Source organism: Archocentrus centrarchus, chromosome 7 (genome assembly GCF_007364275.1).
Source record: "Archocentrus centrarchus isolate MPI-CPG fArcCen1 chromosome 7, fArcCen1, whole genome shotgun sequence".
Taxonomy (NCBI): domain Eukaryota; kingdom Metazoa; phylum Chordata; class Actinopteri; order Cichliformes; family Cichlidae; genus Archocentrus; species Archocentrus centrarchus.
Window position 1 is genome coordinate 19433893 of NC_044352.1, and position 17165 is coordinate 19451057.

Consider the following 17165-nt stretch of genomic DNA (forward strand, 5'->3'; position numbering starts at 1 on the left):
TCTCTCTCTCCCCCCCCCCCCCCCCCCCCCCCCTCTCTCTCTCTCTCGCTCGCTCTCTCTCTCCCCCTATCTCTCTCTGGTTGCGTTACCAAGGCAATTGATCTTGGGGACAAAACTAGTAGCTAGTTGCTGACCAAGGAAAAAATATAACAGGCAAATACAGTGCTCTCAATTATTCAAAGGGACAAGGATAAGGTACAACAATGGCAAACCACTCATTGTGTTAGTTAGCATACCTTACATCAAGACGATCGATTAATAAAGGCTGTCTTTGACAACAAAGCTTCAGCTGTGACACAGCCCAGGGTCCTTTCATAAACTTAAGAATCGGGGCTGGGTTGGTTTTTGTTGTTATTTTTTTTTTTTTAAAGAAAAAAGTGTTTTTGTGTATAAACAGTTTCAGCAGTAATATATAAGATCAGAAATTGTGACTATGAAGGTGGAGAGGTGAGGGGCTCTCCAGGTGTGGAGGAGGTGAAGACTGATCATTTGTAATGTTGGACAAAAGTGGACAGAGAAACAGTCTGCCTCAGTGGCAGGTTCTTCAACGATGAGAAATTCAAGCCTGTCTGTTTTGAATTCATGTTAATTTCTTACAGACTGTGCATTAATGGTGACGTTTAACTTTTAGTTGAAAATTGGTAAGAATAGGAGTAAAAATTGACCTGAATTAGAGAATTATTCTTTATCTGAGGATGCTGCTTTAATGTCACATTAACCAAAATCTACTGGAACCAAAGATTTGAAAGGCTTTACAATAAAAAGATGCCAAGAGTACATCCATGATACTCATAGTCTGTGTTTGTATAAGCAGAAATGGCAAAACACTTTTAACCTTTAACCCCTGCTTCTGAAAGACACAACAAAACAACAACTACAAAAAAGCATAAACCCTGATGCGCCACTGACTAAAATGTCATAGACACAACCAAACTGCAACACAGATGCAGGCTAAGCAGGCGTGAAATATCCAACTGATCAAACTTACATAATATGATGTCACAGATCAGGGCCACACAGCCCTACAGAGAAGCATTCACCGGGAGCTCACAAACCAGGGAAACTACATCACTATTATGTCACAGAGCAGAGGGTGTAATGAGCTGCTGACTTAACTGCAGGACTAGTACTGTGTCACAGTGCAGACAAGAAAGTCTGCTGTACACTCTTGACTAACTGAACATCTGTCCTAAATGCACAATATCAATTCATGATACTTGTAAATAGAAATCAAGCCAGTCCTTGTGGTCTTGAGTGGTGCTAATTCCCTCTTCTTGTGACTTTAGTTTTACAGCTTGAAAAGCCCTTATCTGTTACTTGATGCACATGTTCTGAGCTTTGTAATGGCTTTAAAAAAAAAAGTGCAGGAACAATCAATGAACAGCATCTATGTGGGGAAAAAAAAACATTGTTAGGCAGATGAACTCGCTGAAATTATCAAAAGTGCAGAGGAAGACTTGCAGGATGCATGTATGAGCAGAAATGATCGCAAATGATTAGTAAACAAACACACAGTGCTTCAAACTATAATCTAAACATTAAAATATAAAAGCTGAAAGTATTGCAACAACTTTTTTTTTTTTTGTTCAGCTGTCTAGGAAATTCCATCTTCCAAATGTTACATGCTAATCCTGGCTGAAACACTGACCATGAGCCACAGCCCACAGCCCACAGCACCGGTGGTCTGTTGTTTTATTGTAAACTGATACTGCCTGGGTGTATAAACTTGTCATGTTCTTCCCACTGTTATCTCAGAGTCAGCTGTAGCAGAGAGAGTGAAGTTAACCTCCCTACCACCACCACCACCCCCGGTTTTTTTTTCTTTCACTGTTACGTCTTTAGGTGTTGAGTAATAATAATAATAATAATAATAATAATAATAATAATAATAATAATAATAATAATAATAATAATAATCTTTAAGAAACATGATAATGATATATTTTCGTTTAAACTACCACATTACAAGTTAAGCATCTATTTTCACAGCAGCAGTTACATAATACGGTTAAAAACGACGTGAAATTGCTTATCATATTTCCGGCTGTACTGTTTGTAAAGAATGCGCACGACATTTCTATTACCCCTAGTGAGGATGTTAGAGGCGTTTTATAGAGCAATAAAAGCCGTAAATCAGTCACTTTTAAACGACCCCTGGTTCCTAACGTGTTTTACAGGGTCTGACACAGTAGTAGCCACACACTACACGTTCTCTGTGGCCTACCTACACAATCTGTGGCTGTCTGAGCTATGAATACACTTGTGACAGTGTTATTGCATTGCCAGAGCCTGTGGATGTAGTGGATGTAGGCTGTATGTGTCATCGTTGATGCTCGTATATGCAAAAGCAGGAATTAAAAAAAACAAAAACTGCTAGAGAGACGTGAAGGGAAGCAGATGCAGAATAATCCATCGAAAGCCGTGGTATTTCAGTTGCCCATGTATTCCTGTAGAGACGTATTTGCGATTTCTTGTACTTCACACAAATTCGGTTCTACAGGGTACATATAGGCAACTAATGTGTTTTTAGGTTAGACACTGTAAAGGTCATCTGCCGGGCAAATATCTGTGGCAAGCAGGTTATCGGGGCTGCAATTGGACAGGCATAAGAAGCATCAGAGTGGAAATACCACACAAAGCGTGCGCCAAAGCGGATGCTGTTTATCAGGATTAAAGAAGCAAAGCCACAAACAACCCCCATGCTATGGATACATTTACAAGAAAATACACATTTAACGTCCTTTCTGTAAATAAGCCTGCACACACACACACACACACACACACACACACACACACACACACACACACACACACACACACACACACACACACACGTCGTACGCAGAGAACCGAAAAAGTCTCTTTTCTCAACATTCAGCCTCTGCCTTTGAGGTACCTCCTATATGAATATTCAGCCACAAACACGAAGGATACAAAGGGACGGCGTGACAGCACACATGAAAAATAAGTTTCTATTGTTCCCAACCATTTCTTCTGCTTGCTATTACCATACTGACCGCTCTGTAACCTTTCTCGCTGCCACTCTGGAAGCTAATGAGAAAAGCCTCGGATGAAAAATGCAATATCAGACATGTGACCTGTTTCGGGGTTATTAAAAACAGCAAACATGCTCAGATTGTGAATCAATGGAATTGATTACAGTGGTGATGCACAGGGTGCTTCAAACACTGTCAAAAAACATCTCAATCCACATATTTCTCCGCGAGCACCCCGCGCATCAATTAGATTTTTAAAAATTGATTAACAAAGCGTCCTGCCCCAACACACACTGAACTGTCAAGAAGTGGTAACAAAAATAATCTAACTCATATTCATTTGGATGGTTTTTTTTCATATTCTCATCAAAAGACATGCTGTTTGTCGTGCACCTAACCAGTGTGAAAGGAGCTGCATGCACGCCACATACTCCCTCTCGCCCCATGCGCTCTGGCGGACGCATTTTAATATTAGTTAGACAGCCTGACCCGCGTTTCACCCCTCGCGTTTGACTGGTTCCAATAGTTCACTGCCAAGGATTATTGATGGAGAGACAGCAATGAATTCTTTCTCCCCACAAATGGCTTTCAGATCGTGCACCTAGTTCAATAACTAGTTATAATGTAGAAGTACAAAAAATGAGGCCCTCAGGCGGACTAATTTGATGTTTCATTTGTTCATTTGAGAAATTAAGCTTTCCTCCCCCCCCCCCCCCCCCCCCCCCCCCCCTTACAAAATAACAGCCTACAAGCGTGTTCACACATGTACATATGTAAACAAAATAAATCTGTGTAAAACTATGTGGAGGTCGTTCTGTCCACGCAGGGCTGTTTTTTTTGTTGTTTTTTTTTTAATTTGGTGGCGGAGTACCTGACCTGGATGCAGACGGTGCAGCAATATTGTGCTCCCTGATGAAAATGGCTACGATGCGCTTTTAATCAAACCCTTAACTTAATAGCCTTTCCACGTTTACTCTCCCCAGGTGTAATAACGTTAAGCTGTATCGTCCAGTTAAAATAAAAAGTTTTAATGAAGTGCAGACAGGCTGGAGACTAGTTGGATATGAATACTCTTTAAAACGCAGCAGCCAAGGGAGCAAAGGCGGGTTTTAGAAACTGGATTCCCCGCATAAACCACTGGTTGGTTTTACAACAATGATGTGGTTCATCAGATTCACAGTGCAGTTAAATCCGGTTAACCTGCGCTCCAGTAAGTTGAGAGAAGGCAGGAAATTTGAGTTTAAGTTGGAGTTTTTGTTCAGGCATCCGGTGTTTGAAATAGCAACAAACAAGACAAAGAAAACAGTTTCTGAATAAATTAAGGGTGCAGATATCAAGATGGTTGTCATTAGAAAAATAACTCCGCCAGACAAACTTCACTCTTAACTAAAGGTAGTTGGATAAGTGTTGGGCGATGCATAACACTTACTATTAAATCCTCAGTCTCACTCACTTTGGCTCGTTGAACTGCCTGAAAAATAGAAAGAAAGAACGAAAAATTAAATGGTTAATGATGAGAAATGGCTCACAAAGGTTCATAAAGATTAAGATGATTAAGTTACAAAATGAATTTTTGTACCCAAACTGGAAAAAATAGAATGCTCGAGAAAGAAATTAGCTGTATAATTTGTTCAATTAATATTTAATTTTAAAACATGTATTAGACCAAAAACCTATCCCCCGTTCTCTAAATTAACGAAGTAGCTTACTCCTCACATACGTCACGCGTTTAAGGCTGGAATAAATGTGTGCGCTGTGTGCACTGTATTTCGGTTTTTTTGCTTGATTTAAAACAGCCACCGTATAATCTAAAAATTAAACTAAAAACTGAAATTTGACCACATAAAAATACGAATAGGAGATGATATAATATAATCGAAATCCCAAATTTATTTAATTTTAAACATCTCCTCCATGTTTCCTACAATAAATCTCCCAGAGTTCAAATACAGAGAGAAACTATTTTGATGTGTTTCCTTTTTAGTTTTTCTTAATGATCCGTCAGCCTGTCCTCTTGCCTCTGATATCCTGTTATCTACTGCGAGCCTGTCCTAGAAAAGCTCTCACATATGTGGGTTCCCGCAGAACTGGGACCGAGGGCGGAAATTTAGGACGGGTCATTTTCAGAGAGTAAAAGTAAATTAATAAGCATTTTGGTATTTCCTTGGGCAAATACTCTAAGAATAGAAATCCCTGGACTTCAACGCGCTGCGGAATTACAGCGATCGGTCTATTTAAATAATAATAACAATAATAACTTTGTCTTCACATTGTAAATAAATTCTTACTGCCTTAAAAACGATCTAATGAGACTTTATGGTTTTTATTTGGACTCAGAGAAAGGGAAGTCTGTGTTCACCCGGAAATGACCTCCGAGGATTGAATGATGACAGTGTCAGCTCCACAGGTCAAAGAAAAGAATAAGACCGCGCAGAACATGGCAGTGAAAACGGATGTTTGTGCCGTTTCACTTTTACTGTGGTGATACTAGACTGTTTTGGGAAGGTTAGTCTCGGTTTTAGTGAGGTAAAACAAGATCTTTAATTCAAAGTGACTAAAAGGATGAGAATAAAATTACTTCGAATATAATGAGCGTCCGGTAGCCTGATGAATACGGCAGAACACGCATTCATATTTGTTTCTCATTTATTTTTAAATAAAAAATATATTCACCAGTTATTTCTGCAGGAAAACAAATATTTTCCTTTTGTTTTGTTTCACTTTAGTGAAAGAGTTATGGGAGTTAATGGGATATGACAAATGTCTCTATTACTTAAAATAGCAATGAAACTGCTTTAAAAAGGGGGGAAGAAATCAAATTAAATAATGGGAAGAAAGGAGAACTAACAATGCCCTGGCTTGGACACGTTGCCCCCGCAGTGTATCACTCACACACTGGCGTGTTATACAGTGCCCCCTATTGAAAGTGTATCATTTTTTTTCCCTGCACACCTGAAAGCAAACCAGCACAGACTTTACAAAGCAATCCAGATAAAATATTAAAAGTACGTATATAAAGGCAGGACAGGAGCCATCAAGTAAATGGTCAGTCTTCAGTGCATTTGTGCATAGCCTAAAGCCTCGAGACTCCTCTGGATGAGAGCTGAATAAAAAAATTAAAAAAAAAACTTTGTTTCTGTGATTTTTAACTCCCACATTATGCAGCATCAGTAGCGTGTGAATCCCTGCTGCACTTCGTGCCTGACAGCATAGCTGAACACACCCAAACAAGGCTTAATATCAAATTTAGTCATTTGCAGTTCCACACGTTGAGGAAGGAGCAGCCTTTCTAAGCTGAACTACTCCCTAAGACATTTTTTAATACTGTAGCCTACAGAGCAACATGAAATTGTTTAGCTTATAACATCACACAGCTTTAGGACTGATAACTCAGTGCAGAAAAGGAAGGGGGGAAAAAAATCCTACATTGCAAGAAATATACATTTCTGTAAAACATTCACACGCACGCCTCCAGTTAACACGTAAGCTGCCTTTCGTAATATTTCAGTTTGGATAATGGCATGTTTGCACTACAAAATGCCTTTGACTCAAACCTGTTCCTTTGGCCCAGACATGACCCTAAAACAACAGGAACGCCGGCTCATGAGCACAAACAGTAACTTAAGTGGTTTTGCATTATTAAGCCATTTTTCTGTGGACTAATGCATTAATTTAACCATCAGAACAACATTTTAGCACAACACAGAGCAAATGCCACAAAATATTTTCAAAACGCAGCGTATACTTTCAACAAAGTACATTTTCTTTGCCTGTGCATGACACCACAGGACTTTATTTAGAATTTCCGTACATCACGTAGAGGTAAGAGCACGAGCGAGATATTTAAAATGAGAGGGTGTGGTGGTTAGTGAGACGGGACGCCAGATGATTTTTGATAGTTTTGGCTGAACTTTTCATTTTCCTCACAGTCACCTTTCTTACACACACATGTTTATATTTTCACTCTGACGTGCAAAGCAGACCGTTGACTCAAACTGCCACATGAAATTATACGTATTTTTCTATTATTTGCCAAGAATAAAACGTTGAAAATGAGGCTCGTTGCCACAAAATATCAATGATGGAGAGCTCTGTATGATCCACTTTTTGAATATAAAAAGACCAAATATCCCCTGAAACATGTGAAAACGAGCATTTTCCGGTTACTTAAAAACATGCCACAGTTTAGTAAATATTAATTACCAATTACTATTTTTGAAGCTAATCTATTTAACCCTCACACATCCAGTCACACTTCTATAAAACAAAAACTACGCAGTTCACTGAGATAACGGCATAGCTCCAGGCCTGTAGTCAATGTAAAAACCAACTTACTGCAGCAGCTCTCAGTCCTCCGCACCACTCGACTACACAGTCCAGAGAAAGGTACTGCATCCTCACTGCCACAAAGCCCTTTCTTCCTCCGATAAGGGGAAGCCAGCAGCTGCGATTCCGGACAGTTAAGATTATATATGATGTGTATATATCGAAGGTTTGTCAGCTCTTCCAGGCCATAAAACCCACTTAAATGACACCACGTGCTTCCTATGCACCATTCACAGGCCCTGCTTGAGGCTATTGGCATATGTAACCTTGTAAACTTTAAAATACCCTAAAAGAAAGACATACAAAAAGGGATTGAATACGTTGTCCACGTATAGGTTAGGCCTAACAGAGCGCAGAGAAAGTGGACGCTGCGCTGACCGGTTCTCATAACCGTCAAGGAAGTTCAATAGGAAGCTATTAGTTTGAGAGGTGAGTTGATTTTTTTATTTTCTTTAAGTAGTGCTAGAGAGAATTACCTCATAACCTTGGGCTATACTGCATCATACTGCTACTTCTACCAAAGCTGCCGCTACGCTCAACAACTGGTGTAATTTTATGTCCGCTATGCTACCAGATAGCGTTGTTTTTAACTGCAGTGTAATGATACCAGGATTAAAGAGTGAGGCGACATCACAAAGTGGCCATATGGCCTCAGCAGTGATGACGCGCCAGTCTGCGGTCACAGGAAACCGAAGTTTTGCATCCACCTTGTGTTGTGGGCGAGTGTTTTCACAGGCAAGTGCGTCCCTTCCTTTCTTGACAAAACAGGAAACGGAGTGTACCAGTGGTCGAGTGGTCGAGTGGTGGAAAAGGGGCAATAAAGTTTTATGGGGGCCCTAAACTTCCGAGCGCGTTTGTAAGTCAGTGAAAATCTGTTGATTCCGAGTGAAACTAAAGAAACGTGACTCAAATAGGACAACGCATGTATAAATAGTTTGGCTAAGTGAGTTGAATTCCGCCACCAACCTTCGATGTGAGGTATAATAATAATAATAATAATAATAATAATAATAATAATAATAATAATAATAATAATAATAATAATGCATATGTTGACAGTAGGGAATTTCCTTACTTTTAATGAGTCTTTATTGGTTACAATCAACGAACAGGCCATCTATCAGTTATTGTAGGCCTAGTGTTAATCAGGCACCTTAAGTTTACAAAGGAGGGAAGAGAAATGTTCCATTGCACATTACAACATTATCACATACAGTCACTGAATTGTACATAGTGATTCAGAGTTACAAGAATATGACAGACAACATGGATGATGTCTTGACAGTAAATCCACTCACAAGGACATTGCTCATTGAACACACATTCAACAGCATCCTAAATGCAACATGTAAATTTAAAAGAAAAAGAAAAAGAGGGAGAGAAGTAGTATTTGTAAAACTATTTAACTGTTGCTACTGATTTTCAAAGCAGTCAGAACTGTTATTATTATTTTATTTATTTTATATTTTCGCCTTTATTTGATTCACTGACCTTGTAATGCATGATGATATAGAGTTGGGAGCTATGCAGGTTACCTCCCGCTTATACCATTCAAAAACACTGATTTTTAGTATTGTGTGCAGCATTTCAGTGTACTGCAGACCCAAGCTTTGCAGCGGGACGGTTCCAGCTCCCCTCAACCCCCTGTTCCCCTCGTGCAGTAAAGTGAGGCTATCATCGCATGGGCAGCAAATTAATTTAGAAATGTAAACCGATTGATCAAAGTGAGGGATATTCAATACATTAGGTCCCAAACTGCAGCAAGTGACACATAATTGGTGATGAAGCACACAGAGCGGTGTCATGATGTCATTGCTCCTAGCAGTTCATCCGAAGGTCAGGCGGCACTCCAGCATTGTGCAGTGAGGGGCTGAAAACGTGCTGCGTGCACCGCATTCGCTGATGCACTTTTACTCCTTCACTTTGATCTTTGAGTCCTTCTTCCACTTCATTCGTCTGTTCTGGAACCAGATTTTGATCTGCCTTTCGTTTAGACACAGAGTGTGGGCGATCTCTATGCGCCTGCGACGGCTCAGGTACCGGTTGAAGTGAAACTCTTTCTCCAGCTCCAGAGTCTGATACCGGGTGTAACTGGTCCTGGACCGCTTACCCTCCGATTCTGAAGTGGTATTAAAATGAGTTAGCTTTCAGCAGCATTAGTGTGGAAAATAAGTGGAATATAAATAATAGGCTCATAATATTATTACATTCATTACTATTACATATTATTACAAAAGCCTGGATACCCATAAGCACTACAAGAAAGGATTCATTAATTTAAATCCCCTTCAACCCCCATTTAAAAGATCAAAAATCTTTATATAACCTAATTTTAACCTGATATTACTTACTGTGGACTTGTGCAATAAAAATTTATGGTCATGCAGATAAGGATGGTTAACTAGACCCTCAAATAAATATACTCAGTGTAGAGGAAGAGGGCCCACTTAATCCTTTCACAGCAAAACATAAAAACACAAAATATTACTTAATACATCTTATCATGATTTAATGTGTAGAATTTGGTAACTAAAAGTATGTGGGCTTCACGGTAAAAACCCTGGCCTCGGTATAATAACGATGCAATGGAGTAGGATGTGTGGGGGAGAAACAGATATGTAAACTCTAAAAAAAAAAAAGGGGGGGGGGTGAAAAAATTTGGGATGATGAAAAGGAAAGTGATGTTTTCCAGATATTTTTTCCGACTGGGTACAAGCATGCAAAGAAATAGGGTTGTGTTGCTGAAGAAAAATAATTTCAACCTCCCTGTAGTGTGTTTCTAGATATTTGCATATGGAGGATCATAAAAAAAAAACAACTACTTTTTGCAGCAAATGTGCGCCATGTACATTTTGTTGCCTCAATAGTGAGCCAATGGTTTCAAGACATAGAGAAGAAGCATGCCTATTCAGATCTTTTAGAGGTGAAAAGTTCATGATTGGGTCAGGGCATTGGTGTTTCACAGAGTTCAATTTAAGGCTAAAGCTTTTCTCTCACAGTGTGTGTGCTGATGTAAAACACATAGCTAGACCAAGACTATAAACGAAGCAAGGCAAAAACTAATACTTGATTCTCAATTTGTAATATTATTTCATAGTTTTATCACATTTTTGTTCTCTTATCCAATTATACCACCATAAATCACAGCGCAGATCACATCTTCACCGTAACAGAGCAGGTTTACGAGCAATGGATGCCTTTGTCATAAAATTTATGACCGCGAGTTTTTATTATTTCCTGCGTTTGGCCTATAAAACTCAAGAGGGACACTGGAACGGGCAAAAAGAAGTGTTGTAGCGCTAAGAGTGAATAAGGGAAAGCATCTTAGCTGCACTTTAGAAAATACGCAAACTTTACCGTGGCTCATGTGCAGTTTTGTCATCCATGGATAAATCTGTGGTCGCTGCTCACTGTCCTGAGGCTGGTTCACATTTGTGTTTCGTTTCACGGATTGCGTGATATCCGCGTTTCTGTCGCTCTCTTGGCTCATGTTGCCGCCGGATTTTGCGCTCCTCTCCTGGTCTCTGTCAGCCCCTCGTCCGAGCAGCTTGCTGCTGCCGTAGCTGAGCCCGCTGGCGTCCACAGACGAGCTACTGGAGACCATGGTTATTTGTGGTCCTGACGGGAGTGGAGTATCCGTATTGCCACGCAGGCTAGTTTTCATCTCCTCCCGTTCAACAGAGGTCGTGGGGACGGGACAAGAGAATATCCCGTTCACATTAACACCCTCATAATGGCTGGACATGCGCCCAGATAGATCGAAACTAAACATAGTGTTAAGAGAACTTGTCTCGCTTGTTTGCCTGAGACTGGAGCTGTCAACAGAGCTCATTTCAAACTACCACCGACACTTTCTTTTTAAACCAGACAGGGCTGCGGGTTATACGTTGCGGTTTTTTCCTTGTTTTTGTTGATCATTGCTTTTCTTTGTTGCCGCTTTTGGAAAATTCACAGCTGTCTGCCCTAAAAAAAAATAATCCAGGATTTATAGGTGGAGTAGGCTTTGGTATCTTTTTTTAATTCTTGATCCGACGTGGGCTGCCCAAATATGGGGTATTTGTATGGGATCACGTGCGCATGTTGGCCAGTCATAAATTGGCTTTGATACTCAATGGGGATATTGATGAATAGGAGAAACGTGTCCGGTAAACTTTGAGCTGTTGGTTGCTGAGGACCAGGCAGGGATCTTTAGCGCAAAAAGGGCAGGACAGTAAGACAAGAGCGTCATCTGGTGTCTGGTATGGAGCAAGACGGTCAAGAGCGGTCAGAGTTCTGTGCCCTGGACACGCTGCAAGTCCACCATCAGTAATAATAATAATAATAATAATAATAATAATAATAATAATAATAATAATAATAATAATAATAATAATAATAATAATAATGAGCTAGGTTAAAATATATCTACGTGTATGGACTTAAAACTTGAACGTTGTTGGGAGTTTATATGACTACAGCGACGGGACTGTTACCGTGTTGGACAGTAGCTTAACAGTAGCTAATTCCCGTTTCATACCAATATCAGCGTCGAATACACAGGTCTCATACCTGAGAGGCCAAAATTGGCTTAAGGGTCCAAATTTGTTTAAAAAATATCTTTAACGTCCAAATTCTTCCCTACGTCCTTAACAGCCTCCTGACCAAACAGGCCACGATAACATTTATAAAAGAAGCTAAATTTTAAAATCAAAGTTTAGTGCGTATTTAAGAAACCTCTGCGTATTTAAGTGCGTATTTGAGAGGCCAGTCTTCATCTGACTTATGAAACACAGAGGACGAAGGTGGAATTTTTACAAATATTTTATTCCGTGATACACAGTTATGACAAAACATTAATGTTTGACTCTCAAACAAAGGTGAAGAATTACTAGTGTACAAATCTATCTCACAAGGAAGCATGTGGTGTCAAATGATGAAAAAAAGGGGGGACTAAGCGCAATTTTTTTTGTTATGCAGCGTCTATCAAAGCGGCTAAATGCACATTACGTTTCCACGGGATTTACATTATATACTGTTATTTTTATTATATACAGACATTTGAGTTTTGTGTGTGTGTGTGTGTGTGTGTGTGTGTGTGTGTGTGTGTGTGTGTGTGTGTGTGTGTGTGTGTGTGTGTGTGTGTGTGTGTGTGTGTGTGGACTGGAGACTATCCGTGCAACTTTCAGTTTTATGCAGGGGCCTTTCCTGCGGACGATTCAAGTACTAGATTATATTGTGATCAAGGGTCCGCCCGCTCCTTTGCCTCCATGGAATGTGCATGTACAATAATGAGTTTAGTCAGAGCAACACTGTATTATGGTGAGGTGATCAAAGAGTTTCACAGTGATGGATGGGGTGTGGGGGGTAAATACACAGATTTCCTGGCATAGGAAGATAGGTAGAAATTAATACTTCTTTTATTTTCACAATACAAGTGTGACATTTGCAATAAAACAAAATCCTCAGTTCTCCACACATCACAGCGGCCAAAGTGTGGCTGAAATAATTTGGATTTCTAAGGCTCAACACTCCTGTGGTCAACATGAAATAAAACTGGGAGAGCTGCGGGGTAGCAATCATGCAGTGAAGTCGCTCTCAAGTCCATGTAGATTTTTAGGTAGTTATGTTGGTTTTTAATGGTCAACGTGTGGGTTTTTTTTCCACGTCTTTATTTTTTTTTTTTTTAGCTATTCTTTCTTCTTGTCTTCATCTTTCCCTTCTTCCATTGCGCCATTGCGTTCCTGCTCTTGAGACGCTCCTGTCTGTTCAGTTCCAGTCACCGTGGAGGTCAGGTTGCTCTCTTTCTTCCATTTCATGCGCCGGTTCTGAAACCAGATTTTGATCTGCCGCTCTGTTAAACAAAGCGCATTCGCGATCTCGATGCGTCTGCGCCTGGTCAGGTAGCGATTGAAATGAAATTCCTTCTCCAGCTCAAGCGTTTGGTAACGAGAGTATATTTGCCGTCCTCTGCGTCTATCTGTCCCGTAGCCCACTCCTGCTGGGAGACAAAGTAAAGTCACTCATTTAAGCGTCAACAACGCGAAGTCACGTTTGACTTAAAAACGCGCCTCTGCCTGGAGTCTAGTCATACTTGGAGGCATACGTTTTGCCTCATTGTTGGATTCATAATTGCATTCTAAATCCACAAAGAGAAATAAACGCATTTTATCTGTAAGAAAAAATATCTCAAAGGATATCTTTGCTGTATTATCTAAAATTATGAAAGCTTCTTAAGTAGTCTCTCTATCTCACTCTGCTGATTATGGCTACTATATCATTCTTAAAATGAAAGCTGTTTGTTTGCACATGTTAAGGCCCATCTACAAGTCGAGGGGATACAGTAATGTTTTATGGGGCCATAAAAAGTAACTTGCTCTCTTGGTAAGACATATCGTAAAACTGGCCCATTTCCTTAATTTATTTGTCGTAGTAAAACTCACCGCTGTGTGAGTTCATTCGCTGCATCCACGGGTAGATCGGGATGTTACTTTTCTGCTCCTGAGCTCCTGCTCTTCCTTGATCCAGAGTGTACTCTTGAGCAATGTGGCTTTGTGTATTGAGTCCCATGTTTGTTTGTCTGCAGCTGGGAAGCACGTCCTTGTCTTGAAGAAACACGTTTGATCCATACTCATACTGTGCTCTGCCAGACCCAAAAACCACATTATCTTGAGGAGAGTAGAAAGGTGCATATATCCGATTCTGGGTCACAGCGGCACCGTACGACGAAAAATGTCTAACTGTGTCATAGGTGGTGGAGTTTAGGGGTACGTTAGGCAAAACGTCTTGACCACCGGATAAATGGCAGGAGAGCGACGGGTTTGCGAAATAAGAATTCATACCTTGCTTGTAACCCTCTCTCCAACTCTCCCCACTTCTTTATCGGTCTCTTTTCAATCTCCTCAGTAAATCTCCTTCCCCTCTGTGTCAACCAACCACACCTTTCTCCAAGGTCTTCGTTTTTTTCTCGACTTTCTGCCTCTGTAACTGGACGTGAGCTACTTTGAGGATTCAATATTATTAATTTCCAATCTCCGGTTAAGACGCACAAACCCGAGTGTTATAGCCGAGGCTTGGCTCGGTGAGAGACAATATGACAATGTCAGCTGACCATTCTCCACCAATTGAGAGGCAGGAGTTGAGGAGAAACTGTAGCTTTTAGCTCAGAGCTTGAACATTACTGCTAAATGTCGATAAACACAACGTAGACTTGGAGTGGCACACTATACAGCTTGGCTGAGTGAGAAGTTTTTGGCTTGAAGTTTATGAGCATGTGGTGTTTAAGCAGAAAGCAAGATGGAAAACGTGGCCAATGTCATTCAGGACAGTCACCACATTCAGAGGAAGGAAGGAGGGGAAGAAATATAATTGAAAATACGTGAAATATTGGACAAATGTCTATTAATTAGTGAACATTAGAAAATTAACAAGCATAGTAAAGCTATTTACTAATACAAAGCCATTTATCTGTCATACGAAGTTCTTGTGTGAGTGACTGTGTGTGTACATGTGTGTCCTGTACCCAATTTTATTCCATAACACAACATATACCACTGTTTATCTCAGCCATATCAACGAGTTTCCAGTTTCCATGCTTTTGTAGTGAACTGGGGGGAGGGTGTCGGTGTTAAGAATGCGTTTATGGTCTCTGTTCTGTGAGGGCAATAAAACAAGTGACGTTCCCCAGTTCACCAACAACTATCTCTGCAGCAAAGCCTTGAAACACAGGCGGCAATCTCTCCGGCAAAGAATCAGAAGCAATGCACAGCATGTGGAGGCAAAGCAAAGGCAAAACCGCTTGCAGGACAGGTATGGCAAAAAAAAAAAAAAAAAAAAAAAAAAAAAAAGGGGAAAGAAAATGCTCCTATGAAGATGACTTCTGCCACCATCTTGAAAAAAATCTAATCAATTGTGCGATTGTGCAAACCAGCTCATCACTGTTCACAGCTAGTTCCCAGGTGGAATATGATTAAACTCACAAAAACGAAGACCTCAGCTCAAATTAATTTTTCGCACAAAAATATAATAGGCAACTCGTTAAAATGCTTATGCAGATGTTCCACTCATTTTTTCTCTCTCTTTGTGATCATGCTTAGACATTCCTGTGACACACAGAGGAAACGGGAACCGATAATTATCTCAGCACCAAATGATGGGTTTGGAAATTACTTTAGAGGCGTTTTGCAGAATTCTAGAAAAACGTGATCACATGTTTGGACAAAACGAACTGCCTCCAAATGCAGTTTTCTGTATTAGACGGAAATGAATTGCTTTAACGAGACCGCATTTTTATTTCTGCACCGTTTCATTTAAAAAAAAACAAAAAAAAAAAACTTTTTAAATGAATTGAAACGAAAACGCCACACTTGTTCTTAAAACAGTTATTCAAATTACTGTAGCGATTTTTTTTTTCTGCAACAAGCCGCAACAGATAGCAATATAATAATAATCAATAAGGCTAGTGAAAATGTCTATTAAACGCAGTCCCACTGGCTGCAACAGCCTATTGGTTCACCTCATTGATTTCTTCAATAGAGTGAATTCTTGCAGCCTAAACGTGCAACGCTGTTTGGTCTGTTGTTTGGGATCCTGAATAGCCCATAAAAGAGACAGGAACAAAGAGAAGGAAGTAGCTGGTGCAGTAAAAGTTTCCCTTCAACTATTTGTGACCATATGTGACATCCGCGTCGCACAGATTTGAGGCAAATAAAGCGCAAAAGTTGTTGCCAGCAATGTCCCACAATTTCCGTCCTGGGACTGTTTTTTTTTTCCCCCTCTTCTTTTTGATATCAAGAAACGAAATCACTTGATGACGAAGGTGAAACCAACCAACAGCAGAAGGAATTTATTTCCCATTTTGTTCTGTGAATTCGCGTCTTTCAGTGTAGTGTAATTTTAAAGGAGACTAAATGCTGGAAATATAAAAAGTCAAATCCCCCACTTTGGCTAGAACATCAAATTTGAATTTGAACAACAGAACTATGAACAAAAACCGTGATAAATTTAGTGTTTGTGATATATTATAGTCAGTCGTTTTCGTGATGGCAGAAACGGAATGTGCAATAGATTAGCGAAAGCTTTCCTTCATTTAACAATTTCTGCTGTTGTCACCATGCAGTCGGTATAATTTACTCCACACAGCAAAGTGTTTGGAATTAATACAACTTTCAGCAGTCTTTGTTTCATCAAAATCCATTCAAATTATTTGCGTTTCCAAACACAGATTTTCCTTGTTGTTATTTACACACACAAACACACGAAGAACAGGCTGGTCTGTAAACTTTGGGCTGTAAATAAAGGCTGAACAGTAAAGCCAATGTGTGGACTGGAGAGACTGGAATGCAGCAGAGCTTGTGTCAGTGTGCAGAATTAGAAAGGTCATTCTTTCCCTCGTGTTTTAGTGTTTTATTGCGGCCCGTGAGGCAAATTACGCGCACGGCTTTTGATGCAGGAAGGAGAGCAAGCGTTTGCTGCACGTTTCCACAATTTTTAAAAAGGAACATTATGTCCAACGATGAATGCATGAAACAAGAAGGTCTAAAAGCGAAATAATAAATTACTATTAATACTCTAACAGTCTAGTTCTAACCATGGAAATTAATAACGATCATTAATAATTAATTCGTGAGTGCCATATGCCCTGAATTTGTAGTTTTATATGGTGATGCGCAACGAAGACCAAACTATTATTATTATTATTATTATTATTATTATTATTATTATTATTATTATTATTATTATTATTATTATTATTATTATTACTGGTTTCATTTTTAGGCTTTAATTAGTTCTCGTGCTGAAGGCCTAACTTTGACAGCTTGCTCCTCTGCAGCACTACATGGTCCATCCACATCCGCCGTAGCTTCT

The 17165-nt window shown here is 39.8% G+C and overlaps 2 protein-coding genes across 3 annotated transcripts; both read right to left on the bottom strand.

Annotated features, from left to right (window-relative positions):
* Window positions 1–8410: 8410 nt before the first annotated feature.
* hoxc5a (homeobox C5a) lies at window positions 8411–11296 on the bottom strand. Its single transcript, XM_030733187.1, has 2 exons — window positions 10680–11296; window positions 8411–9441 (listed from the first exon to the last, which is right to left on the bottom strand). The coding sequence occupies exons 1-2, from the start codon at window positions 11152–11154 to the stop codon at window positions 9233–9235; spliced, it is 684 nt and encodes a 227-aa protein (XP_030589047.1). The 5' UTR covers window positions 11155–11296; the 3' UTR covers window positions 8411–9232.
* A 1404-nt stretch (window positions 11297–12700) lies between these two features.
* hoxc6a (homeobox C6a) lies at window positions 12701–14646 on the bottom strand. 2 transcript variants are annotated; one of them, XM_030733185.1, is made up of 2 exons: window positions 13742–14646; window positions 12701–13299 (listed from the first exon to the last, which is right to left on the bottom strand). In XM_030733185.1, exons 1-2 carry the CDS (start codon window positions 14136–14138, stop codon window positions 12989–12991), a joined length of 708 nt encoding a protein of 235 aa, XP_030589045.1. In that variant the 5' UTR covers window positions 14139–14646; the 3' UTR covers window positions 12701–12988. The 2 variants fall into 2 exon arrangements, with proteins under 2 accessions (XP_030589045.1, XP_030589046.1); XM_030733186.1 differs by having other exon boundaries at window positions 12701–13296; window positions 13742–14641.
* Between the last annotated feature and the right edge of the window lie 2519 nt (window positions 14647–17165).